Here is a 21,754-nt window from a genome sequence, read left to right on the forward strand (position 1 = left end):
TCATCCTTTATTAAAAATCAACACATGAAAGATTCTGGGTAAAGACCCTTAAAACTTACGGTGCAATAATGGCTCTAGCAGGTCTTTTTGTAGACTGTACTTGTGAAAGCCAACCTTCTAGCTGGGCATTCAGCTGCGGTCCTATAAAAAGAGAAAGAGGGAAACTGGAGTGAGCAAAGCAATCCAGTACCAGTAACCATACATGACACAAAGTTCTCACTGAACTTATTTGGGACTAAAATAGCTTAATGGGCAGTGGATCATTGTTTTAGATGTTAATGTCTGAAATTTAACCAATTATAAAGTTTCCAGGAGCAAGCCATATGATAAAGACAAGTACTGATTAAACAATATTTGCTTTAATCCATCCACTTATTTATTTACAACCATCTTCATTCAAGAACAACAACACCTCCTCAAACAAAGGTACTGATCAAACAAAATAAAACAGCAAACAGAAAACAACAGTATATGAAAAGAAAATAACTGAATATTTCTGGAGCATCAAAAGCTGCCTTAATCACTAAAATCACATCTATAGTGTGATCATTACAATATTCAATGATTGTTTCTGCCATCCACTCCAGCCCCTATTCCCATATCATATCAATAACCAGGAACTATACCACCTCAAAAATTTCAAGTTCAGGCATCCCACTCTCTTCACTTCCTATTATTCCAGTTCACTTCTAAAAGTCTGTTGGAGTCATTTTGCCAACTATCCTTCATCCTCTCTTCTCCACTTCTTATACCTATCCTGAGATTTGATGATCCATCACTATAATCACTTCTTTGCCTGTGGCCTCCTCCTTTACTCCTCTCTTCCTCCATCATAGTCAAATCATAGTTAAAACCAGCATTCCACCTAACACAGCAGATCCACCTGAATAGCTGAATAAGACTGTAAAGAAACACAACCATAAGAACTTTGAAATTATGTTTGTAAATTTCAGTAGACCCTTAGGAGACAAAGCCCAGAAATCATACCACAACAACCTAGTGAATTTGCTCCTCCATCTTTAAGATAAAAGAATTACTTCATATAGCTTCTCCATTTATCTTAAACCGTCATCCCCTTCCCATTCCCAGCAGATGATCAACCTTTTCACTTTGTTAAGGAAAACAAGCAGCAGAAGAATACCCAACCATCCTGGTTTGCTCAGGACTTCGCCAGTTTTAGCACTGGACGTCTGGTGTCCTCGGAACTCTCTCAGTCCCAGGCAAACCTGAATGTCAGTCACCCTAAACTCAGAAGAGTTTCCTCTTCCTCTTTTCCTGCTCCTATCAAAAGAAAAATAAACTATTTCTGCACTGGGTCCCAATTTGTCTTCCCTTCTCAAAGACTCTGCTCTTCCAACTATCCTTTTCTCCCGCCCTAACTTGTCCCTTTGTACAAGATCATTATCATTGGCATGCAAATTTAAATTTTTTTAATTAAGAAAAAAGAAAAGCTAAACAAGCCTCTAACCAGCAACTCAGGACCATCTTTCTCAAGGACTCAGTAGCCATCTCTTTGAAATGTGATCATCAAGGAGGATAGGAGCCTAACTTCAGAGGGTCACCTAGCCCCAGGTTGCTAAATTACTTCCTGTCATAAAAATACATGTTTATTTTTCCTTGGATAAAGCAATTAGCTAATACATTATGGTCACTCTGATTATGGTCACTTGATTATTATCAAGTGAATTTAGAATGAACTATGTGTGACAAATGTTGCTGTCAAGTCCTCTTTCTTGAGCACTACTTATTATTTATCCTAAGAATATGCATGTAATGGATTTTATCTGCTTAGATGTATAAAAGGATAAGTGTTCTTTAGGTCTTTGCAGTCTCTTAGCAGACAGCTGGTGATGTGCATCGTATTCAAGCTTATTACTTATCAAAAATAAAATTGTTTCCTTTCTCAGAATTTTTATATTTATTGAAAAAGTTCTTAAATTTATTTAGATATGAATGTTCATAGCACTCATGTTTATGTAAAAACAAAAGCAAAATGAATCCAAAATATTCTTAAAATTTTCTTCATATTCACAATCTGATTTCTAAATTTCTTTTAACTCAGTCATCAATGACCCTGTTTTTCCATAATATCATCCTCTGTACCATTTAAGGAAGTAGTGATGTGATATTTCTTTTTAAAATGCACCTCTACTGCCTCAGAATTCTCCTGCAAGCAACTGACACACATTGTTCAAGTTGTGATGCTACACCTTTCCTGATGTTACCAAACCAAAAGGTATCACCAGAAAGTGCAACTAACAGGTTTCAGAAGACAACACAGTGTGTTCATCTCTTCCTTAAACGATATGTTACCTGAAACACCAATGGGTTGCATTATCTAGTCATACCAACAGGATTAATTATTGAGTTTGGGTATATGTAGGCAGTGATAACCATTTCACAACTGACAATGATTTAAAGATGCCACTGACTGCAAAACCCATTTCAATGTCAGAAATATTAAAATCTGGGGGAAATCTACATCTTTAAATCAATGAAATATAGTAGCACTATGAAAACCACACTCTCCACAATGTTCTGATATTTTTATTTCAATGGAGAATAGTGAAAAAAATCATTGAAGACTAGCTTCTGGGAATGCTTCTCACTGTAACCAAAACTGTTTCTCAAAAGGCTTCCTGAATATAATCATCTCATTTAATTTAAAAAGTAACATTTCAGCAGTTCTCCCCAAATCCCTTCCCTTCTTACTGTTGTCTTACCTTGATCATATACTCAGAACTTATTGCTATGCTTTTTACAAAACTAAGTATCTTATTTTTAGATACATCTCAAGGGATGCTATTTGTTTTTATGTATCTATGACAAGACTCCTCACACAGAAAATAACATGCCCTTGGGAACACAAGAACTGTCTCACTGAATTTGACCCCAAGCCCATCCAGAGCAGCACTATAGCAAACCAAAACACAGAAACAATCTTGTTGTAAAGAACATTATTGTTCTCCTTGATACAAACCTCAAAGAGTCAGACCAAATCCAAATATCTTGGATTCCTTATTACCCACTAAAATTACAAACATAAGAATTTGTTTATAATTTTTGCTAAACTCTGTAGTTCAGGATACAGTTCATCAGGGCAAATAACTATGCAGTGAACAATCTTCAGTGCATACCGTCCAACTCATATCTGGCCAAGTGGCTATCACTTAACCACATTCCTGCCCACTCATACAGTCTTTCAAAAATTTTCATATAGTTAATATCAATTCCATTGGATTTCATATCTAAAAGGGATTCAAAATTTGAAGGATCACAGTGTACTCCTCCCTTGAGGTGATTTACAAAATCATAATCTGAAAAATGGGTTCAACACTGAATCCTTTAACAGTCTATTAACTTGGAATCACTATTCTGAATCTATTTATAAACAAACTCCCTATCCCTATCAAATGTTGCCACTGAATTCCTTGAGAGTACCTGGTTATAGTGTCTCACCTCAACTCTCTTTAAACATCAACATATTGATTTATATCTGCTATTTCTTCATTATAAAAAAAATATGGGGGAACACATATAAAGACAAGGGTAAAACAATAACCCTATAATTATAAAAAACACCAAAATTAATATTTTCCAACTTTCCTGCTAGTCTTTAAAATGATAGACAATTCTGTCAACTGCTTTTATTTACATAACAATACATAAGTATTCTCCTATATTACGGACACTTTAAACATTTTATAGTTAAATAAGATTTCTTTGTGTAAATGGATCACTGGTTTCCTTAAATATTACTCTAATATGTTTAGATTTTTTCAAAGTTTTTGTGCAATTATAAATAATTCTATAACACATATCTCTATTTTCATATTTTAAATTATCTCCTTTGGAGACTCTCAGAATGGAATTACTATGTAAATCAATGTGAATCTTTTTAAGATTTCAAAACATGTATTAAAAATGTTATCCAAAATTGCATCCCTTCATAATTATGCACCATGCATGAACAATACCTGTTTTACCATACCCTCACCTCATTTCTCTCATTTGATAAAAATTAAAATTTAATGCCTGACCTCAATTATATTTGGCATTTCAAAATAAATCATTCTATTTCTTCAAAGCAATTAAAATGACTAAAATATATACATATTGACTCTTAAGATATGTATTTTCTACTTAGACCATGGAATAGCAACATGATTGTTAATAATGGATAACTTGTGACTGGTAGGAATACTTAAGGTTTAGCAAACAATTACGATCTATTGGCCTTTACAGTTGTTGCTGCTGTTCAGTTACCCAGTCGAGTCCGACTCTTTGCAAGCCCATGGACTGCAGCAAGCCAGGCCTCCCTGTCCTTCACCATCTTCCAAAGTTTGCCCAAGTTCATGTTCATTGCATCGGCGATGCCGTCCAGCCATCTCATCCTCTGATGCCCTCTTCTCCTTCTGCCCTTGATCTTTCTCAGCATCAGGGGATTTTCCAATTATTTGTCTGTGCACATCAGATGACCAAAATACTGGAGCTTCAGCTTCAGCATCAGTCATTCCAGTAAATATTCAGGGTTGATCTCCCTTATGATTGACTGGTTTTATCTCCTTGCTGTTCAAGGGACTTTCAGGAATCTTCTCCAGCACCACAGCTTGAAGGCATCAATTCTTCGGTGCTCCGCCTTCTTTATGGTCCAGCTCTCACAACCGTACGTGACCACTGGGAAGACCATACCCTTGATTATATGGACCTTGGTCAGCAAAGTAATGTCTCTGCTTTTCAAAATACTGTCTAGGTTTGTCATTGCTTTCCTGCCAAGAAGCAATCGTCTTCTGTTTTCAAGGCTGTAGTCACCATCCACAGAGATTTTAGAGCCCAAGCAGAGGAAATCTGTCACTACTTCCACGTTTTCCCCTTCCATTTGCCATGCAATAATGGGGCTGGATGACATGATCTTAGTTTTTTAATACTTAATCTTAAGCTAGCTCTTTCACTCTCCTTCACCCTCATCAAGAGGCTCTTCAGTTCCTCTTTGCTTTCTGCAATTAAGAGTGGTATCATCCGCATATTAGATTGTTGATGTTTCTCCTGCCTATCTTGATTCCCGCTTGTAACTCACTCAGCCCAGCATTTCTCATTATGTGCTCCGCGTATAGGTTAAACAAACAGGGTGACAGCAGACAGCCCTGTCATACTCCTTTCTTGATCTTGACCCAATCAGTTGTTCCATACAGGGCTCTAACTGTTGCTTCTGGCCCGCATACAGGCTTCTCAGGAGACAGGTGAGATGGCCTGGTGTTCCCGTCTCTCTAAGAGCTTCCCACAGTTTGTCATGATCCACACAGTCAGAGGCTTTAGTGCACTCAATGAAACAGAGATAGATGTTTTTCTGAAATTCCCTTGCTTTCTCTTTAACCCAGTGAATGTTGGCAATTTGATCTCTAGTTCTTCTTCCTTCTCTAAACGCAGTTTGGACATCTGGAAGCTCTTGGTTCACATAATGATGAATAGCCTAGCATGCAAGATTTACTAGCGTGGGAGAGGAGTGCAACTGTCCAATGGTTAGCCATTCTTTGTTACTACCCTTCTTGGGAACTGGGATGAGGACTAACCTCTTCCCATTCTGTGGCCATTCCTGAGTCTTCCAGATTTGCTGACATAATGAATGCAAAACCTCGATGGCATCATCTTTAGGGATTTGAATAGTTCTGCTGGAATTTCATCACACCCACTAGCTTTATTAACAGCAGTGCTTCTTAAGGCCCACTTGACTTCGCACTCCAGAATGTTTGGCTCTGAGTGACTAACCACACCATTGTAGTAATCCAGTTCATTAAGATCTTTTTTACACAACTCTTCCATGTATTCATTCTATCTCTTCTTGATCTCTTCAGCATATACTAGGTCTCCACCATTTTTACCCTTTATTGTGCCCAAGTTATCCATTATACCAGTCACAAGTTATCCATTACTGAAGTTTAGCAAACAACTACCATCTACTGGCCTTTACAGGGGACAGGTCAAATTCAAAACCAAGCCTATTATGTTGTATTATGCTCAAGTTTTAAATCACTCACAATCATAAATACTTTCATATTCTCCTGGCATTAAATCTTTTTAAGTAACGGGGTATTTTTTTTAACCTATTTTAGTAACAATAATTCTTTCTCCTATAATAGTCAAAAAGTGGTCTACAGACCAGAATCATCCAATGTGTTTATTTCAAAAAGAGATCATTATGTCATCACAATCTCTGGGGATGGTACCTACAGCTTTTAACAAGCTTTTAGCAAACTCTGCGGTGACTGTGATACACACTAAAATGCGGGGCCACTGCCATAACGGCATTAATGTACGCAAGAACATGCTATATGAATGAGTATATGAACGAACGCAGCTAACATAACAGACCCTTGGTGACAACTGCTTCCATTACATAAATAAATCACATAATCTATAAATTAACAATATAAAAATCCATGAATTTTTGTCTCTAAACTACTTGAGGGCTTCCCTTGTAGCTCATTGAATCCATAAGTGATCCACTATTCCTTAAAATATACATGTTTATTTTTAATAGTGTTTCTAACCTCTCACTTCAATCAATGCCTCACCAGCTTTTCCACTCAAACAACCCTGATGACAAAGGAAAATAAATTCAAGATTCATAGAAACTGGATGATAAACAAACTCTTATATCTTCTTAGTCCAAAAATTTATGTGAATGTAATAAACTAAATGACAATACAATATCCATAGTAATTTCAAAACTCCCATGCTCCTACCTGTGATTTAAATGGAGGCCCTAAGAAGATACACCACATTTACCCTCTAACACCAGGGTCAAGTACTCTAATTAGGAAACATGAACCAGAATCATAAAAAGCAAGAAGCTAAAGTGGTACAAATGCTTAAAGTTGAGTCCACAATACTTCTTTAATGCCTATCTAACCAGGACTTGCTATTTTCTCCCAACTGCAACTAACATTTTTTTTTTTTTAATGCTTCTTTGGGTTACAACCAACCAGTTACTACTACCCAATGTGGATAATTTGATACCAAATGCAAACACACAATTTATGGGAAAATAAAACAAGTCTGCCTGAGTGGAAGAATCAGAAATAGGATAAGACTTTCCACACAAGGAAACAATTTTCAGGTAACTGCTCAAAATAAGTTTCTGATACCAATGGTCAAGATGGCAGAATAGGAGGACGTGAAGTTCTCATCTCCTAACAGGTCAGGGCTTGGGCCTAAGCCCCTGTGATGGTGATGGTTGTTCAGTCACTCAGTCATGTCCGACTCTTTGTGACCCCATGGACTGCAGCAGGCCAAGCTTCCCTGTCCTTCACCATCTCCCGGGGCTTGCTCAAACTCATGTCCATTGAGTCAGTGATGCCATCCAACCATCTCATCCTCTGTCGTCCCCTTCTCCTCCTCCCTTCAATCTTTCCAAGCATCAGGGTCTTTCTAATGAGTTGGCTGTTTGCATCAGGTGGTCAAAGTATCTGAGCTTTAGCTTCAGCATCAGTCCTCCCAATGAATATTCAGGACTATTTCCTTTAGGATGGACTGGCTGGATCTCCTTGCAGTCCAAGGGACTCTCAAGAGTCTTCTCCAACACCACAGTTCAAAAGCATCTATTTTTTGGTGCTCAGCCTTCTTTATGGTCCAAGGCCCTGTGGTAGGAGCACCAAGTCCAAGCTGCTGAACTTTCAGAGTACTTCAACCCTAAGAAATATGAATCCATGTGAGCTCTTCCAAAGGTCTGCATCTCAGCACCAAGACCCAGTTCCACCAACTGCCTCCAAACTCCAGTGCTGGACACCTCAGGCCAAGCAATCAATAAGACAGGAACACAGCCTGACCCATCAACCAAAACGAGATGACAGAGAAATATGTTACAAATGAAGGAGGAAGCTAAAAACCTATAAGAACAAATAAATAAAGAGGAAATAGGCAATCTACCTGAAAAAGAATTCAGAGTAATATTAATAAAGATGATCCATAAACTCAGAAATAGAATAGAGGCAAAGATTGAGGAAATACAAGAAATGTTTACAAGGACCTAGAAGAAGTAAAGAACAAACAAATGGTGATGAAAAACACATTAACTGAAATGAAAAATACACTACAAGGAATCAACAACAGAATAACTGAGGCAGAAGAATGAATAAGTGAGCTGGAAGACAGAATGGTGGAAATAACTGCCAATGAGCAGAGTAAAGAAAAAACAATGAAAAGAAATGAGTACAGTCTCAGAGACCTCTGGGACAACATAAAATGCACCAATCTTTGAATTATAGGGGTTCCAGAAGAAAAAGAGAGTCTGAGGAAATATTTGAAGAGATTAGGTGGAAAACTTCCTTAATATGGCAAAGGATATCAGGCCAGAAAGAACTGGCAAGATATATTTAAAGTGATGAAAGGGAAAAACCTACAATCAAGATTACTCTACCCAGCAAGGATATCATTCAGATTCAATGGAGAAACTACAAGCTTTACAGACACACAAAAGTTAAAATAATTCAGCACCACCAAACCAGCTTTACTGCAAATGCTAAAGGAACTTCTCTAGGTGGGAAACACAAGAGAAGAAAAAAGACCTATAAAAACAAGCCCAAAACAATTGAGAAAATGGTAATAAGAACATACATATAATTATATTAAATGTGAATAGACTAAATACTTCAAACAAAAAACATAGACTGGCTGAATGGATACAAAAACAAGACCCATTATATGATATCTATAGACACCCACTTCAGATTTAGGGACACACACAGACTAACCGTGAGGGGGTGGAAAAAGATATTCCATGCAAATAGAAGTCAAAAGAAAGCTGGAGTAGCAACACTCAAATCAGGCAAAACAGACTTTAAAATAAAGACTATTAGTAATACAAGAGACAAGGAAGGACACTACATAATGATCAAGGGATCAATCGAAGGAGAAGGTGTAACAATTACAAACATTTATGCACCCAACATAGGAGCACTTCAATACATAAGGCAAATGCTAACAGTCATAAAAGAGGAAATCAACAGTAACACAGTAATAGTGAGGAACTTTAACACCCTCATTTATACCAAAGGACAGATCATCCAGACAGAAAATTAATCAGAAAATATAAGCTTTAAATGACACATTAGACCAGATAAACATAATCGATATTTATAGGACATTCCATTTGAAAGCTGCAGAATATACTTTCTTCTCAAATGCACATAGAACATTCTTCAGGAGATCACATCTTCAGTCACAAATCAAGCCTTGTTAAATTTGAGAAAACTGAAACAGTATTAAACATCTCTTCCAATCACAATTCTACGAGATTGGAAATTATAGGGGGGAAAAAGAAAACTGTAAGAACACAAACACGAGCAGGCTAAACAATATGCTACTAAATACCCAGAGATCACTGAAATCAAAGAGGAAATAAAAAAATACCTAGAGGGACCTCCCTGGTGGCTCAGTGGTTAAGAATCCACCTGCCAATGCAAGGGACACCTGCCTCGGAGAAATGAAACCCATACACCACAACTACTGCGCCCAAACGCTTCATCTACTGAAGCCTGTAAGCTCCAGAGCCTGCCTGCTGCAACTGCTCCGTGGGCTCCAGCACACATGCCCAGAGCCTGTGCTCCACAACACGGGAAGCCTCCTCAATGACAGGCCTGTGCACCACGAAGAACAGTGGCCCCTGCTCGCCAAAACTACGCAAAGACCATTTGCAGCAACAAAGACCCAGCACAGTCAACAATAAAACAAATAAATAAAAGAATTTTTAAATCTTCCAATAAACAAAAAGTCCAGGACTAGATGGCTTCACAGGTGAATTTTATCAAACATTTAGAGAAAAACAAATAACACCATCCATCTCAAACTCTTCTAAAACAAATAGCAGATGAAGAACATTCCCAAACTCATTCTACAAGGCCACCATCACCTTAATACCAAAAGCAGAAAAAGATAATCACAAAAAAAGAAAATTACAGACCAGTATCACTGATGAACACAGAAAAATTCTCAACAAAATATTAACAAATTGAATTCCAAAACATATTACAAAGGATTACATACTATGATCAAGTGGAATTTATCGCAGGAACACAAGGATTCTTCAATATACACAAATCAATATGATATTCCATATTAACATATTCTTGACCAGAGACACATTAATACATCTTTTGTTACCCGAATGTTATTGACCACAGATATATCAATACATTTTTAGAGACTGATACATTTAACATCACCATGCCAAGCTATTAGAGCTTAAAACTGACCAAAAGTTCATTATACAACTTATGATTGTTATTATCATTCACATCTTGTTTGTTCCCTTAGGTTTTGGTTCCAACCTTTTGTACATTATAACCGTAAGTTTCAGTTCAGTTCAGTTCAGTTGCTCAGTCGTGTCCAACTCTTTACGACCCCATGAATCGCAGCACGCCAGGCCTCCCTGTCCATCACCAACTCCTGGAGTTCACTCAGACTCATGTCCATCGAGTCGGTGATGCCATCCAGCCATCTCATCCTCTGTCATCCCCTTCTCCTCCTGCCCCCAATCCCTCCCAGCATCAGAGTCTTTTCCAATGAGTCAACTCTTCGCATGAGGTGACCTTTATTACCATAAAATTTTCAAAACTGATGGATCACAAAATTCTGAGTTAAGAATTTTTCTGTGAATTTTATGCAGATACTTTCTCTAATGAACCTACCCAAATACAGTAAGTACCATATACAGAAAATCCACAGCAAACATCATTCTCAATGGTGAAAAACTAAAAGCATTTGCTCTAAGGTCAGGAATAAGACAAGGATGCCCACTCTTATCACTATTATTCAACATAGTTTGGAAGTCCTAGCCATGGCAATCAAGGGAAAAAAAGAAATAAAAGGAATGCAAAATGGAAAAGAGAAACTAAAACTGTCACTGTCTGCAGATGACATGATATTCACACTAAGAAAATCTTAAAGATCCCACTAGAAAACTACTGGTGCTAATCAATGAATTTGGTAAAGTTGCAGGATACAAAATTAATGCACAGAAATCTTTTCCATTCCTATAGACTAGCAATGAAAGATCAGAAAGAGAAATTAAGGAAATAATCCCATTTATTTACCACTGCAAAGAAGAGAATAAAATACCTAGGAATAAATGTTCCTAAGGAGGCAAAACATCTGTCCTCAGAAAACTATTAATATAAGACACTGATGAAAGAGATTAAAGATGACACAGATAGTGAGATATACAACGTTCTTGGATCTATTTTCATATTCCAAATGATAATGACATGGAAAAAAACTTATAAACACTAAACCAAACAACAAATCATTGTTAAACCTAAAACAACATCTACATTACTAATCTAGATTAAAATAAATAAACCCAAATCGTTGAGAATTGCTATTTGACCAATAAAATATGCATCAGAGGGTTGGGATACAATATATGGACCAATCTGACAATACTTCCCTGTTACCAAGAAGGGACTTCCCTCTTTTACTTTACTTCCCTAGGTTTGATTGTTGTTGTTTAGTTGCTAGATCATATTCGAATCTTTTATGACCCCATGAACTGTAGTCTGCCAGGTGCCTCTGTCTGTGGAATTTCCCAAGCAACAATGTTAGAGTGGGTTGCCATCTCCTTCTCCAGGGGATCTCCCAGCCCAGGGAACCTGTGCCTCCTGCACTGGCAGGTGGATTCTTTACCACTGAGCCGCCATGGAAGTCTTCCTAGGTTTGATATCCACTACCAGATTTCTGGTAGATAGAATCAAAGAATAGAGAAACAATCTAGAAAAGAATGGTCCAGAAAAGAGAACATGAAGCACTTTAGTAGTATTTTTTTCAGTTTATCTTTATTGAAGTACAGTTGATTATTAATATCTTTCTTTTTATAATTTTTCCCCTGAAAATGCAACACCTTCAACAGTTTGTTTTTTCTTTTTTTTTAATTTGTCTATCAGGTACTTGAGTACCTGACTCAAGTCATTGTCCACTCTGACTTCTTCAGCAATCTTGTACCAGACAATCTAGATACGTCATTACTACTTTTTGAAGTAATTAACGATAATCTACCACAATTTTTGTTTTTGTACTTTTGCTGTGACATGTTTGAGGCCTCTTTCCTTTTTTTCACAATTGTTGGTACTGCATGTGCCAGCTCATTGATTTAAAGACTGTTTCTGATTTTGCAACCATAAGATGCAAACAAAAAGAACAGAGTTGGGCATGCCAGGTATCAGATAAGAAGAAAAGAAAAAGATAATTGGTCAGAAAAGCCATCAAAATAAAAGGCTTTCTAAGGAGTTCTGAGAGTGATGATTTAGGGGTAAAACTATGTTTGGAAACTATTGGACATGGTTAAGCAAGAGAGTTAAGGTACATGTGTGCATCCACTCTACCAAACACTTTCCATATCATGTGAACTGTTCTCATCAAACTGCCTAATACTGAAATAAATGTGTTAATCTAAAAGCTGCCCAGATTGAAGAATACCTGGTTTAAACCCAAGTGGAATCTCTCCCATTCCCAGAAGATCAAACCAGAAAAATTCTGAGAGCCTCACAGCCATGCTCAGGCATTAGCTCCTTTAAGAGGCCTTAGATAATGTCACTGGCACTTTCTTTTAAATTACAGCCACCACAAAAACTCTATTAAAGAAATAAAAAACACTCTTTCAAACCCCTGTACACTTAGCCAATCTGAAAGACATACAGATAACTACTCAACCAATCAATTCTATAAACCAACATTACCCAAATTTTGTCAGCAAAATTAGAATACAGACCTTTGTGCCTAAATAAATCGGAAAGGGGTGAGTGAAAGAATCGATCGTGACTACACTTGGGAGGCAGACAAATGACAGCACCACGACCAGTGACAGAATTAAGACCACGGAGTCTGTTCCAAGAGGAAGACTCTGACTTCAGACACACTGAAAGTTTTTAGAGACAATAAGGCAACCAGATAAAGATATCCAACTGGTAAAGAATACGAGTCTTAACTGCAGAAAAAAAGGACAGAAACAGATTTTGGAGTCATCTAATTACGATGGTTAAGTATGAACGTGTACATATCAATGCTGGCAACACAAATGTTAAAAAGCTGAGTCTTAGGACAGAGGTATGAGTACGAAGCTGACCCAGCAAAGGTGGGCAAGGAGATCAACACAAGACTAGGGGGAAATAAAGTACACAGAAAGCAAAGAGGTAAGATCTTCAGGAAGATTAGCAGAATCTACTCCAATAGTCTGTAATAAACAAGCACAATGAGAATCGAAAAATGCCAAGCAATATATTTGGTGACTCTGAGAAATTAGTAATCTTAGAACAATTACTTTCCAGTGCTTGGGAGTAAAACCTGCATATTCAATACTTATAGACAAGATGAATTACAAGAAAATGGAGTCATCAAATGAAAACACTCCAAGAAGAACTGAAAGCAACTATCATTGCCTTCTTTTTCATTACTTCTAGGTCTCCTAATTTGAACTCTCCAACACTTCAAATACATCAATTTACTCACTTTATGAAATATAACCTTAACCTATAGGCATTAGCAATCATATTTTTATACCTCTCAATAAACAAAGCCATCTATTAATGTCATGGGAAAGTCAACATTTGAGTATGCTTTTGGAATATTATCCAAAATAGCAAAAATTTTGGGATGATAAACAGTTTTAGGATTTTTTTCTACATATTCACATTTAAACATGTATTACAGGTTTACAATCTTGTAGGTAGTTCTACAGAAATTCAAGCCAACATTTCATATTAAAAAGGAGAGTGATAATTAAAATTACTAACATTTAATATTGGTAACATAGCTTTCATCTAAGGACATAAAAGCAACATTTAAACATCCATTAATGCTGACCAAACAATCCTGCTTGCTCCAGGAGCATACAAGCATCAACATGTTTAAAATCTACCCTAATGACACATAAAGTGGTTTAAAACATTTGTGATTAATATTCAATAATGACAATAAATGGGAATATAACAACCAAAGTTATTTTGGATAAAATACTTCAGACTAAAAGTAAATCTTCTGAATGTGAACTTTAGTTAACTGTCATTCAGAAAGTTAAGAAAAGGACCAGACCAAAATCTGCCTGCCAATGCAGGAGACATGGGTTTGATCCTTGGTCCAGAGGATTTCACATGCTGCAGAGCAACTAAGCCCTTGTGCCACAAGTACTGAAGCTCATTTAAATCATGCCTGCAAGCCGCAACTACTGAGCCCGTGTGCCGCAACTACTGAAGCCCACACTTGCCTAAAGCCTGTGCTCTGCGACAAGAAGCCACCACAATCAGAAGCCCACACACCGCAACGAAAAGGAGCCCCTGCTTACTGCAACTGGAGAAAGCCCAAGCAAAGCAACAAAGATCCCATGCAGTCAAAAGAAATAAAATAAATAATAAAGGCTTAAAAAAAAAAAAAGAAAACATTTGTTAAGCAAACACCATGAACAAGGTAACAAATGCAACAAAAGTATGCATTGTTTTCATTTACTTTAGATACACTTGATGTTCACTTCAAAAAGAGGCAAGAAAAGAATTCCAAACAAGGACAGGAAAAACCAGGGAGTTCCCTGGTGGTCCAGTGACCAAGACTCTGCACTCCCAAAGCACGGGGCCTGGGTTCCATCCTTAGTCCAGGAGCTGATCCCCCACATGCCCCAACTAAGACCTGAAAGAGCCAAATAAATAAAGGAATATTTTTTAAAGATAAAAAAAGGGGGAGGACAGGAAAAACCAGAGCTTATAGTATACTTACAACTGGAGATATCAAGGGGACATTTCATACAAAATAGGCATGATAAAGGACAGGAACAGTAAGGACCTAATAGAAGCATAAGAGATTAAGAAGAGGTGGCCAGAATACACAGACGAACTATACAAAAAAGTCTTTTTTTTTTTTTAATTTCAATTGGAGACTAATTACTTTACGATATTGTAGTGGTTTCTGCCATACACTGACATGAATCAGCCATGGGTGTACATGTGTTCCCCATCCTGAACCCCCTTCCTACCTCCCCCCGCCAACCCCATCCCTCAGGGTCATCCCAGTGCACTGGCCCTGAGCACCCTGTCTCATGCATCAAACCTGGACTGGTGATCTATTTCACATGTGGTAATATACATGTTTCATTGCTATTATCTCAAATCATCCCATCCTTGCCTTCTCCCACCGAGCCCAACAGTCTGTTCTTTACATTTGCATCTCTTCTGCTGTCTCACATATAGGGTCATCGTTACCATCTTAATGACCCAGATAACCACAATGGTGTGGTCACTCATCTACAGCCAGACATCCTGGAGTGTGAAGTCAAGTGGGCCTTGGGAAGCGTGACTACAAACAAAGCTAGTGGAGGTGATGGAATTCCAGCTGAGCTATTTAAAAGCCTAAAAGATGGTGCTGTTAAAGTGCTGCGTTCAATAGGTCAGAAAATTTGGGAAAATTCAGCAGTAGCCACAGGACTGGAAAAGGTCAGTTTTCATTCCAATGCCAAAGAATGTTCAAGCTACCATACAACTGTACTCATTTCATATGAGGGTAAGATTATACTTAAAATCCTTCAAGCTAGGCTTCAGCAGTATATTAACCAAGAACTTTCAGCTGTACAAGCTGGGTTTAGAAAAGGCAGAGGAACAAAAGATCAAATTGCCAACATCTGTGGGATGATAGAAAAAGCAAGGAAATTTCAGAAAAACATCTACTTCTGCTTCACTGACTATACTAAAGCCTTTGACTGTGCGAATCACAACACACTATGGAACATTCTTAAAGAGATGGAAATACCAGACCATCTTAACCTATCTCCTGAGAAACCTGTATGTGAGTCAGGAAGCAGCAGTTAGAACTGGACATGGAACAATGGACTGGTTCCAAATTGAGAAAGGAGTATGACAAGGCTGTATATTGTCACCCTGTTTATTTAACTTATATGCAGAGTACATCATGTGAAAGGCCAGCCTGGATGCATTACAAGCTGGAATCAAGATTGCTGGGAGAAATATAAACAACCTCAGATATGCAGATGATACCACTGTAATAAAAAGCCCCTTGATGAAGGTGAAAGAGGAGAGTGAAAAAGCTAGCTTAAAACTCAACATTCAAAAAACTAAGATTATGGCATCTGGTCCTATCACCTCATGGCAAACAGAAGAGGGAAAAGTAGAAACAGTGACAGATTTCATGTTCTTGGGCTCCAAAATCACTGCAGATGGTGACTACAGCCATAAAATTAAGAGACACTTGCTCCTTCGAAGAAAAGCTATGACAAACCTAGACAGTGTATTAAAAAGTAAAGACATCACTTTGTCAACAAAGGCCTGTATAGTCAAAGCTATGGTTTTTCCAGAAGTCATGTACAGATGTGAGAGTTGGACCATAAAGAAGGCTGAGCACCGATGAATTGATCCTTTTAAACCGTGGTGCTGGAGAACTCTTGAGAATCCCCTGGACTACAAGGAGATCAAATCAGTCAATCCTAAAGCAAATCAACTCTGAATATTCATTGGAAGGACTGATGCTGAAGCTGAAACTCCAATAATTTGGAATAATGGAAAAACTCCAATAATTTCCAATAATGGAAAAAGACTCTGATGCTGGAAAAGACTGAGGGCAGAAAAAGGGAGCGATAGAGGAAGAGATGGCTGGACGGCATCATCGACTCAATGGACATGAGTTTGAGCAAACTCCAGGAAGACAGTGAAGGACAGGGAAGCCTGGCATGCTGCAGTTCATGCGGTCCCAGAGAATCAGACATGACTTGGCTACTGAACAACAGTACAATGTGACAGGCACAGTACTGGGTTCCTTAGAATGTTATTCTTGGTTAACTGTCATAGTAATCATATCACATAGTTATTATCTCTAGCTTACAAATAAATTTAAAAAACAAAAGTTTCCCTGGGACTTCTTTGGTAGTCCAGTGGTTCAGACTCTGTGCTTCCACTGCAAGGGGCAAGGGTTCAATCCCTGGTTGGGGAACTAAGATCCAACGTGCCACGTGGCATTATAAAAAAATATGTTTCCTCAAGTTCATACAGCTAATAAATGGCAATGTGAAGATCTTTGAGTCATACTGGTCTGTCTCTGAACGCCGCCACACACTGCCAAATCTGAATGCAAGTGATCCAGGTGAGCCTTAGCTTTCCTACAGAGCTAAGCCTCAATTTCCTCTTCTGTAAAATGAAAAGGGTAAACTAAATTATGTCTGTAGTTCCACGTTACTGTAACATACTAAGAGATAGATATTTCAGTTCAGTTCAGTTGCTCAGTCGTGTCCAACTCTTTGCGACCCCATGAATTGCAGCACGCCAGGTCTCCCTATCCATCACCAACTCCCGGAGTTCATTGAGACTCACGTCCATCGAGTCAGTGATGCCATCCAGCCATCTCATCCTCTGTCGTCCCCTTCTCCTCCTGCCCCCAATCCCTCCCAGCATCAGAGTCTTTTCCAATGAGTCAACTCTTCGCATCAGGTGGCCAAAGTACTGGAGTTTCAGCTTTAGCATCATTCCTTCCAAAGAAATCCCAGGGCTGATCTCCTTCAGAATGGACAGGTTAGATCTCCTTGCAGTCCAAGGGTCTCTCAAGAGTCTTCTCCAACAGCACAGTTCAAAAGCATCAATTCTTCAGCACTCAGCCTTCTTCACAGTCCAACTCTCACATCCATACATGACCACAGGAAAAACCATAGCCTTGACTAGATGGACCTTTGTTGGCAAAGTAATGTCTCTGCTTTTGAATATGCTATCTAGGTTGGTCATAACTTTCTTTCTAAGGAGTAAGCATATTTTAAATTCATGGCTGCAGTCACCATCTGCAGTGATTTTGGAGCCCCCAAAAAAAAGTCTGACACTGTTTCCCCATCTATTTCCCATGAAGTGATGGGACTGGATGCCATGATCTTCGTTTTCTGAATGTTGAGCTTTAAGCCAACCTTTTCACTCTCCTCTTTCACTTTCATCAAGAGGCTTTTTAGTTCCTCTTCTCTTTCTGCCATAAGGGTGGTGTGATCTGCATATCTGAGGTGATTGATATTTCTCCCGGCAATCTTGATTCCAACTTGTGTTTCTTCCAGTCCAGCATTTCTCATGATGTACTCTGCATATAAGTGAAATAAGCAGGGTGACAATATACAGCCTTGATGTACTCCTTTTCCTGTTTGGAACCAGTCTGTTGTTCCATGTCCATGTTGCTTCCTGACCTGCATACAGATTTCTCAAGAGGCAGGTCAGGTGGTCTGGTATTCCCATCTCTTTGAGAATTTTCCACAGTTTATTGTGATCCACACAGTCAAAGGCTTTGGCATAGTCAATAAAGCAGAAATAGATGTTTTTCTGGAACTCTCTTGCTTTTTCCATGATCCAGCGGATGTTGGCAATTTGATCTCTGGTTCCTCTGCCTTTTCTAAAACCGGCTTGAACATCAGGAAGTTCACGGTTCACGTATTGCTGAAGCCTGGCTTGGAGAATTTTAAGCATTACTTTACTAGCGTGTGAGATGAGTGCAACTGTGCGGTAGTTTGAGCATTCTTTGGCATTGCCTTTCCTTGGGATTGGAATGAAAACTGACCTTTTCCAGTCCTGTGGCCACTGCTGAGTTTTCCAAATTTGCTGACAGATATTTAGGTTGATGCTTACAGAAGATAATTATCAATGGCTCAGACGGTAAAGCGTCTGCCTGCAATGCAGGAGACCCAGGTTCAATCCCTGGGTTGGAAGATCTTCTGTAGAAGGAAATGGCAACCCACTCCAGTACTCATGCCTGGAAAATTCCATGGATGGAGAAGCCTGGTGGGCTACAATCCATTGGGTCGCAAAGAGTCGGACACGACTGAGCAACTTCACTTTCACTTTACTAGGTATAAATCCATGCCATCAGCTTTCATTCTATGCTTTCCTCAAATGTTATATCAGAAACTAAGAAAGGTCAAGGCAGGAATGACAGAACAGACAGACATCGAGAAACTCTTTCCCAAAAGTGAGAAAATGAAGAAAATTAAATAACACTGAAGACAATTTAATTACTCTTAAGAAAGTATACCTTTCTTTTTTCATTCCTTTTTAATTGGAGGATAACTGCTTTGGTTCCCCAACCAGGGACTGAACCCAAGCCACTACAGTGAAAACGACTAACCACTCAACTGCCAAGGAATTCCCTACAGAGCCTTTTAAAGTAAACTTTTGTGAAGTATGAATCTCAATGTATTTTCATCATTAAAAGAATCATCAGATGGCACTTATTAATTGATAACATTATTTAGAAGACTTTGCTATTTTACTTCCATTTTGTTTAGGAGAAGATCTGGGCTCCTTGGGAAAACGGTGTATTTCACACCTGGGACAGGAAGTGTAAAATTAAGCCTGGAACATCTTACACCAGATGTAATGGTTACTTTAGTATGTCACCTAGATTGAATCATAGGGTGCCAGGCCTTTGGTCAAACATTATTCTGGGTGTGTCTGTGATGGTGTTTCTAGAAGAGATTAACATCTGAATCTGCAGACTGAGTAAAGCAGATTACCTTCCCTAATATGGATGCTGCTGCTGCTAAGTCGCTTCAATCATGTCCGACTCTGTGCGATCCCATAGATGGCAGCCCACCAGGCTCCCCCGTCCCTGGGATTCTCCAGGCAAAAACACTGGAGTGGGTTGCCACTTCCTTCTCCAGTGCATGAAAGCGAAAAGTGAAAGTGAAGTCGCTCAGTCGTGTCCGACTCTCAGTAACCCCATGGACTGCAACCTTCCAGGCTCCACCGTCCATGGGACTTTCCAGGCAAGAGTACTGGAGTGGGGTGCCATTGCCTTCTCTGAGCCCCATCCAATCAGTTGAAGGCCTTAACAGAACAAAAAGGCTGACCTTTCCGCCGGAAGAGGGAATTCTACATCAAGTCTTCAGGTCTGGCTCCCCCCAGGTCTTGAGTTCACTGGACTCTCAACTGGAACTACACCCATCACCCTTCCTAGGTCTCCAGCTTGCCTACTGCAGATCTCGGGATTTGTCAGTCTCCAAAGCTGCATGAACAAGTTCATTATAAGAAGTCTCTTTCTACAGATATAGAGATAGAGATAAAGACAGAGATATATCCTGATATATTCTATTGGTTGTGTTTCTCTGAAGAATACAGACTAATACACCAGAAAACAAGAAAGTCATCAAAGACTATTAAGGCCATGTCAAAAGAACCAGAGGCTCCCACTGGCTAAAGACGAGACAATCTGAGTATCTTTTAAATCTGTGTGTTTCCAATGACACTTGAAGAAATTTGCCAGTTACCTTTGGATATTGCTAGGGAACCAATTCATTATTTTGATAACTGGTAAATAAGGAAAAATAATCAAGCATTATTCATCCTACTTCTATATGAACTGTTCCTTTGGATAGCCAAAAAAATCAAGGATAGAAAGTATTCCTTTAAAGAAGTGTTAGAGATAATAAATGAAGGTAGAATGATGAAAATATCACCACTTTACAAGCCCTAAGACATTAATAAATCTAAACAATGATCACAGAGGACTACCAATATCACCAAAAAGGAGAAAACTAGACATTCTTACTTCCTGACAAAACAAAAACTCAGGGAACATAATACTGAAGGAGAAGAACAAAGTTGGAGGGCTAAGGATCGACACTACCCAATTCTAAGACTTAATATATAGATACAATAATCAAAACAGTATGCTATGCTATGCTAAGTGACTTCAGTCGTGTCCGACTCTGTGCGACCCCATAGAGGGCAGCCCACCAGGCTCCCCCGTCCCTGGGATTCTCCAGGCAAGAACACTGGAGTGGGTTGCCATTTCCTTCTCCAATGCATGAAAGTGAAAAGGGAAAGTGAAGTTGCTTAGTCGTGTCCGACTCCTAGCAACCCCATGGACTGCAGCCTACCAGTCCTCCATCCATAGGATTTTCCAGGCAAGAGTACTGGAGTAGGGTGCCATTGCCTTCTCCAAAAACAGTATCAGATCAGATCAGATCAGTCGCTCAGTCATGTCCGACTCTTTGTGACCCCATGAATCGCAGCATGCCAGGTCTCCCTATCCATCACCAACTCCCGGAGTTTACTCAGACTCAAGTCCATAGAGTCAGTGATGCCATCCAGCCATCTCATCCTCTGTCATCCCCTTCTCCTCCTGCCCCCAATCCCTCCCAGCATTAGGGTCTTTTCCAATGAATCAACTCTTCACATGAGGTGGCCAAAGTACTGGAGTTTCAGCTTTAGCATCATTCCTTCCAAAGAAATCCCAAGGCTGATCTCCTTCAAAATGGACTGGTTGGATCTCCTTGCAGTCCAAGGGACTCTCAAGAGTCTTCTCCAACACCAAAGTTCAAAAGCATCAATTCTTCGGCGCTCAGCCTTCTTCACAGTCCAACTCTCACATCCATACATGACCACAGGAAAAACCATAGCCTTGACTAGCAGACCTTTGTTGGAAAAGTAATGTCTCTGCTTTTGAATATGCTATCTAGGTTGGTCATAACTTTCCTTCCAAGGAGTAAGCATATTTTAATTTCATGGCTGCAGTCACCATCTATAGTGATTTTGGAGCCCAGAAAAATAAAGTAAGTCTGACACTGTTTCCACACTTTCCCCATCTATTTCCCATGAAGTGATGGGACCGGATGCCATGATCTTTGTTTTCTGAATGTTGAGCTTTAAGCCAACTTTTTCACTCTCCACTTTCACTTTCATCAAGAGGCTTTTTAGTTCCTCTTCACTTTCTGCCATAAGGGTGGTATCATCTGCGTATCTGAGGTGAT

General features: G+C 38.9%; 1 protein-coding gene across 3 annotated transcripts in view; it reads right to left on the reverse strand.

The window, feature by feature from the left end:
* MEMO1 (mediator of cell motility 1) overlaps positions 1–21,754 on the reverse strand; it is a 114,158-nt gene that overhangs the window by 63,112 nt on the left and 29,292 nt on the right. For all 3 annotated transcript variants that reach the window (XM_025260846.2, XM_044925795.1, XM_025260847.2), the window contains one exon: positions 60–141. In XM_025260846.2, coding sequence (XP_025116631.1) covers positions 60–141 — 82 coding nt within the window. The remainder of the gene's footprint in view (positions 1–59; positions 142–21,754) is intronic.

The sequence above is a fragment of the Bubalus bubalis genome, chromosome 12, assembly GCF_019923935.1.
Source record: "Bubalus bubalis isolate 160015118507 breed Murrah chromosome 12, NDDB_SH_1, whole genome shotgun sequence".
In the NCBI taxonomy this organism is placed as follows: Eukaryota; Metazoa; Chordata; class Mammalia; order Artiodactyla; family Bovidae; genus Bubalus; species Bubalus bubalis.